Raw genomic sequence first — 19,430 nt, forward strand, 5'->3', positions numbered from 1 at the left:
AGTTTAAAAAACCAGCACATTTGAATGATGAGAAATATACTTCATTTTAAATGATGCTGTTTTTGAATTAACTCCGGACTTGACACGGGGGGAAATTATGTAGATACGTGCAACTTAAAACCTGAAGCCTCCAGTCCTTTCTAAGGGCACAGGACGCACTGGAATTCCAACAGCATCGCTCTAACTCTGAAACAATCTGTAAAACTCTTCCCTCACTGTAGGGGCACCCCCGCCCGCGTTTCTGGAGGATCAAAACCACTTTGTGATACCGAGGTGAGGTGAGAGCAGTGCTCTTTCCAGCCCTGTCGGTAGGAGGGAGGCTTTCGTGCCCTGCGTATCCGGAGACTTTGTTCAGTCTCCGAAATCCGAGTTTCTCGTGTCTGTCCAAGGCTGCACTTTCAGCAGCGCGCCCCAGAGCCCCCACGCCCGCGTGTGGCCGCGAGCGTCTGCGTTGCAGCCAACAGTATTTCTGAGGATGGCATCACCTCTGGCGGTGATCCATTTGCTTTTAAAGCTCACGGCCCACTTCCAAGCCTCGGATCGCCGCCTAGCCCAGGCCGCGCGGCCCCTCCCGGGTGCTCCGCGCACGCCCACCGCCCGCCGCCGAGCGGACTCGGCGCGCACAGCCCAGCGCACACGCCCCGCGAGCGAAACCAGGCGACCGCGGCGCGACAGCGGCCCCCGGGGCAAGGGGCTCCGACGTGCCTCCCCGGCCGCCGCCTCGGTCGCCCACGCCCGCGGCTCCCGGTTCCCCGCGCCCCTCCCTTCGCCGGGTCCCCGCCTGTCCGCTGCCGCGCCCGCGGCCGCCGCCGCCCTCGGAGGCTTGTCCCTCGCCGCCCGCCGTAGCCCGGCGCTGGCCGGTCGCCGTTTCCAAGATGGCCGCGGCGCGAGCGGCTCCTGCGGCGGGTTAGAGGCGGAGGCGGAGCCGAGTCACTCCCGCACTTCGGGGCTCCCGTCCCCCGCGCCAGGCTGCAGCTTACTGCCCGCCGCGGCCATGCGAGGCCCCGTGCACGGATGAGAGAAGCCGCCGCCGCCGCCGAGCTCGTCCCCCCGCCCGCCTTCGCCGTCACCCCCGCCGCCGCCATGGAGGAGCCGCCGCCGCCGCCGCCGCCGCCGCCGCCGCCGGGACCCGAGCCTGAGCCCGAGCCCGAGCGCTACCGGGCGGCGAGGTGAGTGGGGCTGCCGCAGCGGCCCGGCGCAAAAAGCGGGTCCCGGCCTGGCCCAAGCTCGGTCGGAGGCCGAGGGGGCGTGGGGGCCTGCGCTTCCCGCCAGGTTTTGAGGGCTGCATCCAGGCTCCCGGGCCGGGCCAGAGGGGCGGGGTGCAACTCTGGACCGAGGGCACCACGGCCGACTCGGCCGAGGGACCCCTGCCCGGGCACCGCGGGTCCGCCCGAGCTCCCAGCCTGCCCGCCCTGCCTGCAGCTTCACTGCCCGCCCCGAACGCGGCGGGGCGGGGAGCGTAGTGGGGTACCCCCGGTTCTGCGGGAACTGTGACCTCCTCCCCGCCTCGAGCTTCAGGCCAGGGGCCGTGCTGCAACTGCTTGCATCGTTGGTAAACGAAAACGCCACCTCTTCTTTGCCCCAGTTCGAGTAAAGAAGTAGACGCTCGTGGAGCAGGCACGCTCTGGCGGCTCCCCTGCGTTCTCCTCCTGCCCTCCTTTTGCACCCCCCTTCCTTTGCCTGCTTTCTCTCCTGTGGGAAACTGCACTCCGTCTCTGCAAACAGGCAGGTTGGTTTCTCTTTCTGAGGGCCCTTTGCCGCCTTTGGTGCTAGCGATGTGCAGATTGTTGCTCACACGTGCACTTGAAGTAAAGGACTGATTTCTCTAAAACTTTGCCACCGCCTGAGGCTCTAAGATGGAACTTCGGTACGCAGAGCGTTTGTTGCATTCTGTTCCTTAGAGACTGTAGTAATTAATTTTATGTCATTTTTTTTCCCCTGTCTGGAAGATCAGACTCACCGTAACTACGATTCTACCTCTCCTTATGTGCCTATGTTTGTATGTTCTAATGTCCTCTTACCCCGTCCTTTGCATCGCAGAGTAAACTTGGAAACTGCTGCCCCCTGTCCCTTATAATGAGAATACTTGCAGAGTTCCTCTTGCATCTTAACCGTCTTGCTCTGTACTTCCAGGAATAAGGCAGATAAGTGTCCTCTTTATTTTTCCTCCTTAAAACAATTTAAAACGAATTCTGTAGCTGTAATTAGAACTGAACAGGGGAACCATATCCTTGCTTGCCCACCCAGTCATTTCAAATGGGTTTGTTTTATTTTTATAAAACTTATTTTATAAGCTGTGAAAAACATCATTCTTCATTTTCCTAACTTCGGAGATATTTTTGTGAACTTTTAAGGAAGAATTTCTCTAAATAATATGACACGGTGTAATGGGAATTCATTTTGTTCCTTTTGAGGACGTCTAACATTTTTAGAAGTTTTGTTAGGTAGCTTATTGTATAAATTTGTTAGTAGCTTATCTTTGAGCATTTTGACTCATTTAAGTCCTTCTGTAAGAGTAATAACAGTGAACACTTCTTAACAACTTAAAATGTGCCATTTTCTTTGCTTCCTTAATTTGTACAACCATCCTATGAAGTAGGTCCTGTTACCTCTCTTTTACGAGTGAGTAAACCGAAGCATAAAGGTTAGGTGTTTTGTCTTAAGTTTTCACAGCTAGTCAAGCTCAAGTCTGGCTGCACATTGTACACCCTTAAACACCTTGGAGAAGAGCCGTGATTTTATTACCCAAATGGGCAGATCAGGGCTTATAAATCTGTTTAATGGAACTTTGGGAGAAAATAGATGTGAACCTTCTTAGGTAAAAGTAAAAAGCGCACAGAGACGCGGTAATGTGCTGAAAAAATCACTTTTTCCAACGGTAAAAAGAAACTGTGATTTTTTTTCAGCCGGGTTTTTGTCTGTCTTTGTTATAATAAAAATAGGTCAGGATAAGTGGGCTTCATCCAACTTTAAGGGAACAGCAGTGTGTGGAACAAGAAGATCTTAGAAGTATTTTTCTTAGCAACATCACAGTTAATTTTACAACAGCAAATCTGTAAAACAGATTACTTGACAAAGCTGTGATTTCGTCTTATACACACCCTCACCCTCATTGTACCACCACCTCTTCGATATGCAGCGCTGACCTGTGACACACAGACAGACAACACATTTCCATGCCGGAGACCCATCAGGTGGTGATTTATGCTACCAGGTTAACTGGTTTTGGGACAGACAGAATAAACACTTTCTGCCACCTTTGTTCGTGTACCTTACATTACCGTGTCATTGATTAGGAAGGGTGCTCTAATGCCTGGGTCTTTTGTAGCGTGCAGGTCTGCACATGTTGGCCAGTGCACCGCTGTGGCAGGTGCCGGCCCAGCACATCTGCTTGGTGTGTGCTGACGTGAGAGTTATGCAATCATGGAGGAGGACAAAACAGGCTGAGAGGTGATCGTGCTCTGTTGTAGTGTGCTGCTCATTGTCAGTCATGGATACTTCTTATCCTTATTTTTGGTAAAGAATCGGAAGGGTAGCAGTTGTTAGTGATTTAACTTAATAGTAAACATTTCTTATAATTTCTTTTTCAGACTTCTGGGTCATTTGTAGGCGGATCCTGAGATTACAAGGAGAGCTGTTAAAACTAATTTGGAACAATTTATTTCTGTGATTTCTTGAAGCTGCTCTTAAACAGTACTTGGATATTAAGGCTGATAAAAAGCTGCTCCAATCTGTAACTTTTCATTTAGAATACTTCTGTTGAAATAGCCTCGTTGTTCTCACTTATTGACCTCGAAAAGTACATGTTACATGAACTTATAAAATACCTTTTTTTTTTTCTAAACCAAGGTACTTTTATTTACTATTTATATAATACGGTTCTTGTAAGTTAATTTAAAAAAAAGTGTGTTTCACTAGTCAAAGAGTACTTGAATATTCTTTCAGTCCTAGGGAATTTGATCTCTCTCTCAACCTTAATGTCCCCTTTGAGCCCACATGTTTCAGTCTTGACATTGGATGTCACCTATTCTCCCTAGAGAAATCCACCTTCTGGTGCCGCTGCAGACTGCCTGGGTGGGGTCAGGGATGGGCGTGGCTTGAGGCCATTACAGCAGGGGATCCCACTGGCGGGGGCGGCGGAGGGCAGAGGAGGCCTGACCGTCTGGCAGCAGTAACAGAGGGCTCCAGTGATGGCAGAAGCTTTCTCATGTTCTGAAGTGGGGACAGCTTGTCTCTCAAGAAGGACTTTGTGCTTCCCTTTCATTGTCATATTATTAGATGTTGCTTCTGCTTCCTTCACATGTCTTCTCTCCGTGTCTTGTCAGTCTTCTTCTGAGCTCTACCTGAGATATGGGGGATATAAGGTCTTGACTGCTTACTGGATACATTTGCTCTAATAACTTCCTGTTACTTAATAATTCCTCGTTCCTTGATGATTATCTTTTTACTCATAACATTCTATTGTCTCAGCCTTCTTATTTGGGTGGTGTGTGTTCGTTTTAAAGACACCTGGATGCTGCGGATCAGTGGGCCGTTGGAGATAGTTTCTTCGAAGGGAAAACAGAAGAAGTGTCAGACAAGGAGTTTGGGCAGGGTCTGCTTTTTGACCGGACATTGCCTTGGCAGGATAAGATAAGCAAGGTCCAGGTCCTGTGTTTCACCTGCTTCTCAGCTCTGTCTGCACCTGCTGGGCCAGTGCATTCTTCTGCTGTAGAAAGCCAGAGTTTAGCTAAGAAATTGATTGGTGAACGTGACATCAAGGGAAATTAGTTGAAAGATTCTTGCGACTAGTGTTAACAGACCAGGAAGGTTTGGCTTGTATACCCATAAGATGTATCCCCTTCTTCTAGTAGGAGAGGCGTGTGACAAACTCATAGGCTTTCATTTCCTTAGACTTGAGAGGCTGCTTCAAACCACCCCCACCTCGCCTGTCCCTTGTCACTGACTTCCCTGTTAGTTGGGTTTTAGTGTGTTTGTTTATAATCTTCAGTCTTACTTTAATTAGGTTCGGCCATACCTTGCTCCTCTGTCCATTCTTTGAGGTATATCTTTGTCCCCTAAAGACATTTGTTAAACCCTCAGTGTTAGATTTTTACTAGTGGTAAGTCACAGAAGGTCACCTAACTGTCTCCACCCACCCCATAATCCACTCTCTTGCCGCCACCCCCCCACAAAGAATCCTGTGGCATAGTTTCTGAGAAAGGTGTGGCGGAGATGTCAGTGGTTGGTGCTTTCATAAAATGCTTTTTGACTCTTGTGAGTATTATGTTCAAAAAAAGATCAGGATGGTATGTGGTTTTTCTGGATTTAAATCATTAAATTGAAAAAAATTTAGAACCATATTAGAATTCTGTGCAGCTATTAAAAACCATGTTTTTAAGGAATATTCAGTGACATGGAAAAATGCTCATGACAGAAGTCCTTCTAGAAAAGTCTTTATAGGTCAGTGGGACCTGAGTATCCAGTTTTTATTTTATTTTTATTTTATTTTTTTTTTAAAGATTTCATTTATTTATTTGACAGAGAGAAATCACAAGTAAGCAGAGAGGCAGGCAGAGAGAGAGGAGGAAGCAGGCTCCCTGCTGAGCAGAAAGCCTGATGTGGGGCTCGAACCCAGGACCTGGGATCATGACCTGAGCTGAAGGCAGCGGCTTAACCCACTGAGCCACCCAGGCGCCCCCAGTATCCAGTTTTTAAAACACTGCAAGTGGTTTTAATGTCTATATACTCATCACTGTGTTCAGTGAGAACAGATTATAAAAGTATTTGCAGGGATATGGGAGCCAAAACTTGAGGTGGCTGCTCAGATGGTATATATTTCTCCACCAGTTATGTCTGTCCTTCCTTTGTTCTCGCTCTCCCCCATTGTCATCCCTTTCTCTGTCGGCTCTAGCTCCCTGGTTCAGGTTGGACATGCCCTCTTTTTATGTGTTCCTGTCTGTAGGGGTGGACACTTGATCCAAGCCAGGCCATCAGGATTCTTTCCTAGGATTTTTAGAATTGGAGCTGGAGGAGAGCAGTGCTCTTTTAATAACCAAAATACATAGAATGTGGAGTTCTGAGCCTGGAGCTAGCTCCTGGAAGCTGTAGTCAAGCTTACGGAGAAGTAGTTTGGTCTCAGACAGTAACATTAACCCCAGAGAAAAGGCAGAGAGGCCAGAAGAGCTCTTTGGCCAATTTTTAAATTCTAGATTCACCTCCATTTTTTTCTTGAATCGGTATGTGAGTTAATAGATTCTGTATTTTTGCTTAAACTCTGAATAATTTGAATTGGGCTTCTTAATCCCAGCAAATGCTCATTATGATCTCGTTTAAGAAAAGTGTATATGTGCACAGAAAAAAGATTGAAAGGATCCATACTAATTGTTTCCTAAAAACTTTTTGTGGTTAACGTGTTACATGTTCTTTTATAATCAAAAGCTAATTATAGAGCATAAATTCTTAACTAGTACATTTATAATTTTAAGTGTCCTTTGAATTATTATTAAAATTGAAACTGATGAGATTCTACATTTTATAAAAAGAATATGGTTGCCAAATTTTAAATTAAATTATCTTAATTACTTAAGTTTTCTTTTTTCAAAAGTGTTTTTAGTATCTCTGAACTGAGCTGACTATATCGAGGTGGTTTGCTTCAATTATTTAGTTCATCCTGGGTAACAGAATTTGTAGATTAGAAGTAGTATCAGCAATAAAACGAGGGGCTTGCTTTATGACGGTCTTTCATATTTGTAGTACTACTATTTAGGATCTATGACTGTATCTTCATCATGTATATGATGTTAAAATGCTTTCCCCTTTTTAAGAGGCACATGCAGAGCCACTGTATTTTAAGAAGAAAGTAGGTGTGGTATCTACATTCTTCTATTTCCCACAGACCTCAGACTCATGTAATGGAGTGCAATTTACCTTTAGATATTTATTCACTAACAGCATAGGCAAAATGGGAGTTTGTTTTTTACCTGTAAGAATATTCATTTGTCGGATTTTGCAGAGATCAGTAGAAGTATTAGTCTCATGGATCATTTGGATGCCAAATGTTTATAAAGTAGCAGGGAAAGCTATTAAGAATATATTAGGCATTCTATCAAAAGCATTTCATAAGTGGATTTCATTTCAGCATAATTTCAGAGGAAATAAACCTTCTGTGGAGAAAAGTGGATACTAAGCTTTAAAGCTGATCAGATTTGATGTTTTCAGTGAAAGCCTTTTGTGCATGTGAGCAGGCTCTTTGAGGATACTGCTGAACTGTAGAACGCTCTGAATAGGACTTACTAGAGGATAGCTAGTTTAGAGATGTAAAATTAGTAGAAATTGTCAACCTTTTTACTCTCTCAGTGGGAATATTTTGGAAGAAAATTTAATACATGTATTATTTTTATTGTACCATTAAAAATCCTAAAGTCTTTTTTTTATGTAGGAACCTAAAAATGTAGGTGTAACTTGGGTTTCTTTAGTTCTTATTGAAATAAGGAATTAAGTGCTTATAGTGCAAGTCTTATGGCTGGGAGGATTGTTAGTGTTTATTTAGTCCAACCTCTCAGCCATTGCTTGTAGAATTACAAGAACTGGAGCTGGAAGGGAGTTCGGAACCCTGCTCTGTATTTTAGAGATGAGTAAAGCAACGTAGAGAGGCTGCTGCTTCCCCAAGGTCACAGCATAGGATCCAGGTCTCCAGGCTCTTGCTTCCCTTTCTTTCGTGTCTCACTGTGCTCCCCTGGTTAGGTTCCAAAGCTAAAGGTGCTCTTCAGCCACCTGACTGCCTAGATGAGCAGCCGCTCACGCCCACATGACTAGTTACTCGCCAGCTGTGGAATACTATATTTTCTGGATTAAGTAGACTGTACAGGATACAGCAGTGATGAAAGATTCATTTTCAGAAAAAAAAATAATGCAACCCCCTCCCCTGCCGAAAAATGGTCCCAAGCTTATTGTATATACCTTTTTTTTAACCCCACAAAACTTTCCCAGAGTAGAAAGGAACCAATGGTGAAACCTTTTTGTTTATCTTGCTGTTCTTTTCTGTACTCAGTCTTTAGATTAAGCAGACCGTAAGATCGTAATTTCTGTTCTGTGGTAGTGATACTGAACTCTGGCTGTGACTGTGACCTACAGTAAGAAATAAATGTTACAACAGTATGTGTGTGCGATTTAAGCGAAATAAAAGTTTATCAAGTAATGTTTGACCTTTTAATCAATGTATGATGCTCTCTGATAATTCTCTTCTGTCCTGTTAAAAAAATTGTCCACAGTGATCCATTAAATTGATTTTATTACCCACAAATAGGTTGTGACCCTCACTTTGAAAAACGTGGCTCTACCAAAAATAAAAACAGATGCAGTTGAACTTTGTCCCTTGTCCCTTGAGATTGAGTCAGGAGAATGACACAGTACTTATGCACTAAGTGATCATTTTGAAGAAGCTGTGCAAGGTTACGATCTGAATATTTCTTCCTTGAAACAGCATTATTTCCCAAAGACAAGAATGTAAGAGTGCATCTTCCCCTGGCGGCTCAGGGCTGTTCTCTTCGTTGCTTATCCTTAAAACACGTTACTGTAAGGACGCCTGTGTAGCTCAGTGGGTTAAGCATCTGCCTTAGACTCAGGTCATGATCCCAGAGTGTTGGGATCGAGTCCTGCATCCAGGCTCCTTGCTCAGTGGGGAGCCTGCTTCTCCCTTTGCTTGTTGGGGTGGGTGAGGGGGTTTGTGCTCATGCACACACGCTGGCTCTCTCTCACAAATAAATAAATAAAACCTTAAAAAAAAAAAACCACAGGAACTGTAAAGATGAGTTTAGAATTTAGGATTAATTTCAAAGTAAAATTGGGGTTGGAATATATGAATACCTTAGGCAGTGTATTTTTCTCTAAAACACTGATTTGTATTTAAATTTTTTCAAATAGAGTGGACCCTAAGTGGGGGAAGCCCCATTCTCCCTTGCTGTTTGTGTGTGTTTGCACGTGCGCATGTGTATACAGCAGTTTTCAGTGCCGTGAAGTCTATTTTTAAGAGAAGACGACCCGGAGAGCTGTCTTTTGCCCTTCCTTCTTTACCCTGTTAATTATTCCTCCTGTGCTAGGTCTTCTCTTAAGCATTACTTAATTCAGTCAACCTTTCCTTGACCTCCTCCTCCTCTCCCCGGAATTAAAGGAGGTCCTTTTATTATAAGTCTGCATGGCCCTTGTACTTTGCCACCCCAGAGTGTGTCACCATTTGTAATGCTGTATTTGAGTGAATGTTTGTTTGTTGTGCCTTGCCTTCAGTAGACATTAAACTCCATGCAGGCAGGGACATTGTTTTGCTTATTTTTATGTCCCAGTTCCCGGTACAGTGTCTAACAGTTAGTAGGCTCTCGGCTGATACCTGTTGGATACCAGAGGCGGTGACTATATTGCTTAGAGCATGGATTTGGTAGTACACAGATGGGCTTTGGATCTTACCTTTGGTTGTTAGCTGTGTGCATTTGGGACATTACGTAGCCTCTCTCAGACTGAGTCCCTCATTTGAGAAATAGTAGAAATAGTAGCACCTACTTTTTCGGTTGTTAAGATTCGGTGAAATAATGGCCTTTTATATAATGTACTCAGTCCTTACTAGTTATCATGCTTACAGTTCTCTTTTCTTCCTTTTTGACTTAAAATGAAAAAAGGGGAAGTCTGTTGTAATTAATTTTCTTAAAAAGCCATCATATATGTTTAGAGGCTAACTACTTTGAAAACTAGCTGTAATCATCTGCATTATTCCAGAAGCATTTGTTTTTTTCTATGTCTGCAGAAGTCATAGAAGGAAGAAAAAGGATTCAGGGACCTGAGTTTTCCGAAATTCTTTCTTTTGCTTCAATTACTTGATTTTTTTGCGTATTATTCCTAAAGGGGTTTGGAATTCTGACTTGGCGGGTCATAAACCATGCTCCTAGAATCTGAAGTGTGCCACTACCAGTGTAGTGCCTCATTTAGGTTAGTCGGCACAGCCCAGTCTTTTTTTCTGTGGGGGGAGTTCTTTTTAGTTATTTAACTCGACGTATCTTTATAACTTAGGTCAGTACTGTTCATTTTTTAAAATGTTGCATGCTATATTTAAGAGTAATATTTTTCAGATTGATCTAGCTGCTGCCTCAGAAAAGCAAATAAAATTTGATTAATAAAACTAACTTAATCAGCTAGAAATCTCTCTGATTATAAAAGAAATACATGTCTGTTGTGGAAAAATCTGAAAAATCTGGAAGGTATAAAGAAGAAAATGCCCAACCATAATCTTAGCACCTAAATATAGTTACCATTAACATTTTGGCATATTTATTTCCTGGGTTTATCTATGTCTGCAATAGATATATGTGTATATATATACACTCATATGTATATGAACACACACATATGCATGTATATATTTTTTCTCCATATAGTTTATCTTCAAAAGCTACCATATCATAAGCACCTTCATATGGGATGAACATATTTACTGACAAACAGTATTCCTCTTTTTTAAAAAAATATTTTATTTATTCATTTGACAAACAGAGATCACAAGTAGGCAGAGAGGCAGCCAGAGAGAGAGAGAGAGAGGGAAACAGGCTCCCTGCTGAGCAGAGAGCCCCATGCAGGGCTCAATCCCAGGACGGTGGGATCATGACCTGAGCTGAAAGCAGTGGCTTTAACCCACTGAGCCACTGAGGCGCCCCAAACAGTATTCCTCTTAATGTATATACCATAATTGAACTAATTGTTCTTGAATTATTTTATAATACACATTTCTAGTTATTAATGATTTGATAAGTCTTTATATGAACTTTTCAGTATTTTAGATTATTTCTTTAAGATGGAGTATTAGGTTATAAGATATTTCAAGTTTTAAGACTTTTTTTTTTTTGAAGATTTTATTTATTTATTTGACAGACATCACAAGTAGCAGAAAGGCAGGGAGAGAGAGAGGGGGAAGCAGGCTCCATGCTGAGCAGAGAGCCTGATTCGGGGCTCGATCCCAGAACCTTGAGATCATGACCTGAGCCGAAGGCAGAGGCTTAACCCACTGAGCCACCCAGGCGCCCCTAAGTTTTAAGTGTTGATACATTATGACATCTCTGTTTTGAAGGTACTAAGTTGTTTTACTCACACTAATGTGAAAGACAAGAATGCACTGGATAATCTCAGTCACAGAAGCATAGTCTACCAAATTGTTATGAATTACGGATAGCTTAAGAGAAAAGAGAAAGAAGTTCCTTATGTATTCAGAAAATAAAACATGAGTACAGCAACAGTATTCCAAACAAAACCCACAGTCATCCTTCCTTAGTGCATTTGGTTGTAGGCAATTGTGGTTCTGTCCGATGTGCAGTTAGCAGTTTTATGAATCCACCTTCTTGACTAGAGTTTGAGAAATCCTGACTCAGCCCGCTGGCATGGTCTCAGAGTTGTTTGAACGTGCTCTCCGAAGCCTATACCCAAAAGTACCTGGGATAGTCCTTTTCCCCAGGATTTGGGACAACCTGTCTTTGTTGAAGGTGGACACTCTAACCTAGAGATGATCGCAAGTGTGCTTTTAGGGAAACAGCAGAGTAAAACAAAAACCTATCTGTAGGTGATGGAAAACGCAAAGTGACTCTGGTTAATTTATTACTGCTAATTTTCGAAAGTGTAAGATCCAGTAGGGATTCATGATGAGATTAAGGCACTTGATAAAATTTGGGTGTTTCTATGACATGCAAAACAAGGTAAAAGTCAGTCCAAAATCTTTAGACAAAATATTTCTAAACATAATGATTAACTCTGCTTTCAAGAAAGAGTGGATATGGTGTCTAATTTATGAAAATGGAAAACACATAACATTTATAGAGAAAAATCTTCATGTATTTCACATACAATAGTCTTGATATAATATGCCAACAATGTACTAAACATGTATTTGGAATATACCAAGAATATATCAAGAGTATTAAGTAAAGAGATTCTGTAAATCTGGAGTAGGTCTTAAACATCTGTGTATGTGTAAAACTCCATGGGTAAGTGATAACAATTTCCATTTGAGAACCACTGGCCTAGAGGATCCTAGATTCAAATTAAAGCAGTTGTGACTAAGTGAACAATAGAGGAAACAATTAGGCCTGAGAGTATGTCTGTCGTCTAATATCCAGGGTAGCTCTAGCAGCCTGAGAAACAGAAGTGTGTCACAGACAGTGCCGGCATTGACAGTTCTGTGGGAACTTCTCATACAGCAAACCATTTTTCAAATATTTCTGACATCTTAACCTGGACACATTTAAGCATCTGCTCTGATTCAGTAACTCACCAATAGTAATGCATCAGGTAAGTCTATTTCTAGCCGCTCTCCTTTTACAAGATGAAAAAACAAATCCTTTGTGATTTTCCAAGGCCCCTGTGGGAAATCTCAAAGGCAGTTTAGGTATGAAAAAAAGTCCCATTTAGGGTTTAATTTTGGGAAGGCAGAATATCAAAAGTTGCCAGGAGTTTTGAACATTTTAGTTAAGATAGGATTATGGATTACCAAGAAGTGATGCTTGAAATATATATTTGACCAAAGTGACAGTGAAGATTTTAAAAGTAAACATAAAGGGCAGCATGATTGTAAAAGACCTTTCCTACAGGAGAAACTTTTGCTTTCTTAAACAATGAAGGACATAGTATTCAGGCAATTCAGGCAGTGTGGGAACATTCATTAATGGAGACTGTCTCAAAGAGGAGGGGAAGAAACTTGTTTTATGAAAATGGAAATCAAGGAGAAGATAAGTTTGGGTCTTATTTTGGGGACATGGCCACCATGTCCCTTCTGGATAGCCGTTCTCGGAGCACAAAAGGGTGGGGTTTCTTACTCTTTGCTCTCATCCAGGAGCCCAGGACTCAGATAAGATTGAACAGTTACCGCAGGTGATGTGTGTAAGGGCCCAGCTCACTGTTGTGTTTTATTTATAACATTGAGTATCTTCATTTGCACTGAATAGTGTGAAGTAATTTATTGAATTGTGAATATCTGGACATAATTTTTACAGGGTCAAAAAATGCTAGTTTTTTCTCTTTTTAAAAATTTTCTTTGGTTCATATTTGTTTTGGTGCTTTTGCTCTTGAATAGACTTCATTTTTATCTGCTTAATGTTTGTTCATTTAACTTCTTGAAATGAGCTTTGAAAGAGTAGTATTTCATCAAATATAGGATGTCCTTGATTGTAAGATGCACTATAATTTTATGTATCATGGACGGAAAAAATACTGCAGTTGAACTATGACACAGTGCAGTTTTATATCAGTTGTAGGAAGCAGTGTGATAATAGAGATGTTAAAATGGAGGAAAATGTATGTTTTAAAATCACTGAAATAGGAGGAGGTTTCTACTTTTGCCATTTTTTTTAAAAAAAGTTTTTATTTATTTGTTTGAAAAAGAGAGAGAGAGAGGGGAAGAATGCTCACGTGGGGTAGGGGGTGGGTCAGAGGAGAGAACCTCAAGCAGACTCTATAGTGAGTGCCAAGCCTGACATGGGGCTGGATCCCACAACTGGGAGAGCATCGAAATCCAAAGTCAGATGTCCGGGGCGCCTGGGTGGCTCAGTGGGTTAAAGCCTCTGCCTTCGGCTCAGGTCGTGATCCCAGGGTCCTGGGATCGAGCCCCATGTCGGGCTCTCTGCTCTGCAGAAGCCTGCTTCCTCCCCCCTCTCTCTCTGCCTGCCTCTCTGCCTACTTGTGATGTCTCTCTCTCTCTGTCAAATAAATAAAAAAATCTAAAAAAAAAAAAAAAAGTCAGATGCCCAACCAGCTGAGCCACCCAGGCGCCTGACTCTTGCTATTTTGAAATTTAATGTGTTATATATGGTAGTGTATATACAGAGGAACCTGCTGGCTTCTACAAGATCCTGATAAATTCACGAAGAATAAAAGGAAAGTGGGATGGGATAGAAAGAAAGTGGAATGTAGGGACTTATTACATAAAATTTGGCACAGTCTCAGTCTACTGGTAGGAACCTTTGTTGCGTAGCAAGCTCTGTGCTGACTCCCATTGAGTGTTTTCTAATGTTTCTATTCCAGGAAGCCCTTTGTGATCATAATTAATTTAACCAGTCCTTTGTTGGACTTTTAGGGTGTTTCCATTTCTTTTGCTATTATAAACAACAATGTTACGAGCATTCTTTTTAACTCAATCTTTATGTATATCCAGGATGTTTTATTAGAATAAAATTCTGAAAATGCGGTTGCTGTAAAAGAATATGCATATATATATATATAGTTATAATCTGCTATTGTTTACAGAATTTTACACAATCGATTTATTATAATAGAGGCAATTGTACAGGCTCTCGGCAGAATTTGATAATACAAAGATCAAAGAGAGGAGTTGACCAATTAGGCAGGACGAGGTAACTTCCTCAGGTTGTTTTGTTTTAAATTTTTGTATACTATTTCTTGTTGTATAATGTCACACAGATATTTGTGTGTTTGTGCAAGGTGTATAGCCAGTTATCCAGAAGTGAATGTGCCCTGCTGGCGATCGCCTGAGTGAGGAAGCAGACCAGGAGCAGCATCCTGGGAATCCACTCTTGCCCCTACTCGCCACTTTCCTGCCCCTTCTCATCACCCAGACCCTCCTCCTATTACAGCTTTCATGCACTACACTGTGGGTGAGATTCACCCGTGGTGTTTGTTTAGGGCAGCAGTGGTTCTTTTGTTCTCTTAGTAAAATGTTCGTCCCTGTGGATCCATTCAGTATTTTTTCAGCCACAGTAACCATTTTTTAAGTGTACAGTTTATTAGTGTTTGAAGTAGTACATTCATTCACACTGTTAGGCAGCAAGTCTCTAGAACTCTTTTTTTTTTTTTAAAGATTTTATTTATTTATTTGAGAGAGAGAGAATGAGAAAGAGAGCATGAGAGGAGAGAGGACAGTGGGAGAAACAGACTCTCTGGCGATCAGAGAGCCTCATGTGGGACTCGATCCCAGACTCCAGGATCATGACCTGAGCAGAAGGCAGTTGCTTAACCAACTGAGCCACCCAGGAGCCCCTCTAGTACTCTTGATGTTGGAAGAGTGAGACTGTGCGCTTAGGAAGTCACAACTCCCCATCCCCCCTCCCTACAGCCCCTGGTGATGCCCATGCTACTTTCAAGTCTACCTGCCTATTCTAGGCACCTTGTGTAAGTGGAATCGTACAGTATTTCTTTTTGTGACTGGCTTAAATTTTACTTAGCAGAATGTCCTCAAGCTTCATCCATGCTGTGGCATGGCAGAATTTCCTTTTTTAGGTCCAGTAATAGTCCTTTGTATGTATATACCACATGCATCTGTCCGTGAACATTTGGGTTGCTTCCATCTTTTGAAGTTTGTATAATTTTAGAGATCTTTGATTTATATTGCCCAATGCTCCTCAGGAAATTTGTGTTAATTTTCATCAGGAACATGCAAGTTTTTTCTTGCCATTACAGGGAGAATTTTTGCCTTTGCCAGTATATTGATTACTTGTGAGGTTGAACGCTTTTTTTTTTTTTTAAGATTTTATTTATTTATTTTAGAGTGCGAGAGAATGAGCACACATCAGTGGGGGGAGGGGCAATGGGGGAAGGAGAGGGGCAAGTGGACTCTGCTGAGTGCAGAGCCTGACACGGGAGGTTGGAAGGGGAGCCCTGAGATCATGACCTGAGCAGAAACCAAGAGTGGGATGCTTAACCGAGCCATGAGGCACCCCTGAGCTGTCTTATGTCAATAGGTTACTTACATTTCTTCCTGTTGTATTTTAAAAATTGTTCATGTATCATTCTTCTTGACTGTGAATTACTTGAGGGTAGTAGCTATCATCTTAGATCTTCTTTTTATTTCTGAAGTGACTAGTACTGTATCTGCTGCATGAGATGCCCAGGATGTGTTTAGTAGATGAATGAATACATTTGTATGTGAATGTGTTGGGACCTCATAACACTGTATCCTGAGAGTACTTTTTGGTTTGTTATGACCTGTTATAAAAACATTTCTTAAACTAGTTGCATAGTAAATTGTCTCAAGTAGTATTTAATAACTAGACTCAAGACTTGATTAGAAATTTTCTTTATTTTAGGCTTTTTTTTTTTTTTTTTACATTTCTTAGATTAAACCAGTATGTATTTTTTTCTCAAATAGGCAGCTTTAAAAAGTTCACTTTAATTTTTTTTTAAGAGAAAGAGAGGGGGGCCTAGGGGGAGGGAGAGAAAATCTCAAGCACGCTCCATGCCCAGCATGGAGCTTGAGACGGGACTCGATCTCACAACCCTGAGATCATGATCTGAGCTGAAATCAGAGTTGGACTGCTTAACCAAATGAGCCACTCAGGTGCCCCTAAAAGCTTCACTTTAAATAAAAGTCTTTTTGATCCATTAAATTTCTTTTTCCTACTTAGTCTGTAGTCCATCTAAGTTCATGGTGTAATTGCCTACCTCTTTATTTTCTTTTGAGTCGATAAGCTTGACAGTACTATCCTCGAGCCTAGATTTAGGATTATGTCACTAATCACCTTGCTGTATTTGCTGTTATTAACTCTTGTAAAGTACTCAACCACTAACAGTTTAGTTATTTGCAAAGTTTAAGAAAGAATCTATCTTGCCACATATAGGTGTCTTGTAGAAAGCATTTCATTAAAGCAACTTTGAATTCTCTGCTCTGGAACTTCGGAGTTCTGTGCATCGAAGGCTGTGAGGTGGTTCTGTAGTGCGGTTGGATTATGCTGTTTGTGCCTATTACTCCTGGTGTGTTTGGAGCGGATGATCGTCAGAGGCTCCTGAGGCAGCTTCCGGAGTGGGAACACTAACACTCTGGTACGTTTGCTTAGATGCTTTGTAGGCGTGTAATTCTAGGAGTGGTTGCAGGAGAGCGAGTACATGAGGAGAACCCCAAGGAGAAGGATGAGAGCTTTGGCCGCAAGAGGTAGAAATGGAAAGAAGGGAGATGAGGTGGGTAGAAATAGGCTTCCTGACTCACAGTAGCAGTCCTTGTCCTGATAGACTTACAGAAGGAAAGTCTCATGAAGACTTGCAAAGTAAAATACTTTTAAGGAAAGTTTCTTTGGCAGCTTATGCCAGATAAACTCCTTTAATGAGGGGTTCCCAGACAGGTGTTCAAGTTATCAGCCTGCAGTGAATTGATAAGATGACAGGGTAGTGATTTTTTTCTATAAAATTAAACTTACTTTTCAGAGCTAAATTGTATATTTTGGAGATGATGGTGGCAATAGATTTTATGTATTTTCCAAATCTTTCCTTGGCAAAGCAAAATGGTGGCAGCCCCTTATTGGTTGTCTTTCCACCCCTCCCACCGCCCACCCCCATTCACACACTTCATTTTGGAAATCATGTCTTGAACTAAAATAATTTAGAAATTGGTTGATTACACTCACGTGTCTGATGAATTAGGATGTCAGAAGTGAATTGGGGAAATACTTCAGGAAGCCTCAGGAACATTTGCCATGAAGTTCGACTTTGGGGCTGACTTTTTACTTTGTGAAAGAAGACACTTGGCTCTTGGAATATCCAGGTGTTATTTAACAGGAATCCAAAAGGAGTATGTATGTACTGAGGGATGATTACTAAAAGGGAGACTTATGAGCCTGAGTCTGTGAATGAAATTTAAAAACTCCACCTTCCTGTCGTGACTGGTAGTCAGTGGTAGTGTGTGGCTTCAGCTTGTCTTAACCTTCCGGTCTTGTACCTTATCTTCACTTCCCTTGAGACTAGCTCATAACTCAAGTACCTACCAGGTGTCAGGCCGGGGTGGGCCAGGCCATGGGGGTGCAGTGATGGGTAGAATTAAGACATGATTTGGTTTAGTGACCAGGCCCTCTAGGGCCTTTATTAAGCCCAGAAAACTTTCTGGATTGGAGATCTCCCTGCCCGCAGATTTAGCTGGAATTAGGGAGGTCACAGGTTTCAATTAAATCGCGTTTGTGAAGAGACCTTCCACTGCATCCCCACATAAATTTGCCATTCATCAGTAGCCGAATTTCAGTTTAAGCTGGAGGTCCAGGCCAAACAGACCTCCTGAACCCCTTGCCTCTTGGAATTGAGAGTCTCCACTCACACTGACCGTCGTCCCAGTTCCTGGATGTGTTGTGTTATTCCTCGGCTTCTTCTTGTCTTTGCCTAGATTGCTTCCTGTGTGTCAGTCCTGGTTCCTGCCTCTTCTTTAGAGTCATTTCGAAGGGCACTCATCTTGTGAGTATACCCTGTTCCCCCAGGCAGGTAATACTTTCATTACACATGAGCATAATGTAAGATATGCCTTGTCTTCAAAAGGAACTTATAATCTAGTTAAGGAGAACAGATAAGGTGATGAACTTTGGATAATTCATAGTCTGGCGCAGAAATGGTAATAAATTTACATCTGTCACCTGCTTGTGTGTCGTCATTCAAGTCGTCATTCAAGTCGTGTCGTTGTATAAAACGGGTGGTTTTATATAACAAGTACGACAAGCTTGTGAGGTAGACGTGCGTTTTTCAGATGAGGAAAATAGGCTTTAAGAGACATTTTGGTTCCGAATGCCTGGAGCCAGGACTCATCCATATTCGTTATACCTTAGAGTCTGTGGTTCTCTATTTTATGTCCTACCTCCGTGGGCATAACTGAGAGAGGACGTGGGGAAGGCTCTCCGTAATGGTCTGCATTCATAATAAGAGATGTCACAAGAAGGATTAATTGCCCAGTAAATTATGCAGAGGTGGGAAGAGGTCTCTTTAGGCTGAGGTGGGCATGTTATGTTATCTGATTGTATTGTGAACATTTGCCATTATCAGTAAAAATACGAAAACATTTTTAAATGGGTCCATCATACTCCCTTTGGTGGTTATCCCATAAACTATGGAAGTTATTACCAGTTTCTTACTGTTTCAGAATCTCCTACTACACAACTCTGCTCTTCTGGGTGCTTTTATAAAATTATTTTTTGAATGTAGACTTCAGAAGGAATTTGAACACTTCTAAGAGTTTTAATATCTGTTGTTAAACATTTGCTTCTGGAAAGAGTGTACAAATGTACAATGTACTATAGGCCACCAGTACTGCTTAGTATACCATAGTCCTTGTAGCTTTGAGTATTACAAAAAGTCTGCTAATTTAATAGGCCAGAAAAGGTTATCTTTTAATTTGAGTTTCTGGTTGCTAGTGTAGGTGGAACTGTTTTTATATTTTACTGCTATTTAAATTTATTTTGTTAATTAGCTTTTTGCCTTTTTTGCTTATTTTCCTGTTGGTGTCTTAGTGTTTTTCATACCAGATCTAATGAGCCATTTATAAATTAAGGATAGTGTGTTTTTTTTTTTCTCCATTTTAGCTTTTAGTATGGCTTAGCTTTTTTTTTTAAAATATATATTGAAGTTTTAGATGTTCACAGTTAAATTTTTTTCTTTTCAATTTTCTTCCATTTCTTAAATCTAAAAAGTCTAACATAGGCAATTAAGGGAAAATAACTTCAGAC

The 19,430-nt window shown here is 41.9% G+C and overlaps 1 protein-coding gene across 9 annotated transcripts in view; it reads left to right on the forward strand.

The window, feature by feature from the left end:
• Positions 1-618: 618 nt before the first annotated feature.
• Positions 619-19,430, forward strand: part of MAP3K4 (mitogen-activated protein kinase kinase kinase 4) — a 113,938-nt gene continuing 95,126 nt past the window's right edge. For 2 of the 9 annotated variants that reach the window (XM_047733279.1, XM_047733277.1), the window contains exon 1: positions 643-1,169. In XM_047733279.1, the coding sequence (XP_047589235.1) occupies positions 1,015-1,169 (155 nt within the window). In that variant the 5' untranslated portion in view covers positions 643-1,014. Of the gene's footprint in view, positions 1,170-19,430 lie in introns of all 9 variants that reach the window. The other 7 variants (XM_047733281.1, XM_047733280.1, XM_047733283.1 and 4 more) reach the window with 6 other exon arrangements.

The sequence above is a fragment of the Lutra lutra genome, chromosome 6 (assembly GCF_902655055.1).
Source record: "Lutra lutra chromosome 6, mLutLut1.2, whole genome shotgun sequence".
NCBI lineage: Eukaryota > Metazoa > Chordata > Mammalia > Carnivora > Mustelidae > Lutra > Lutra lutra.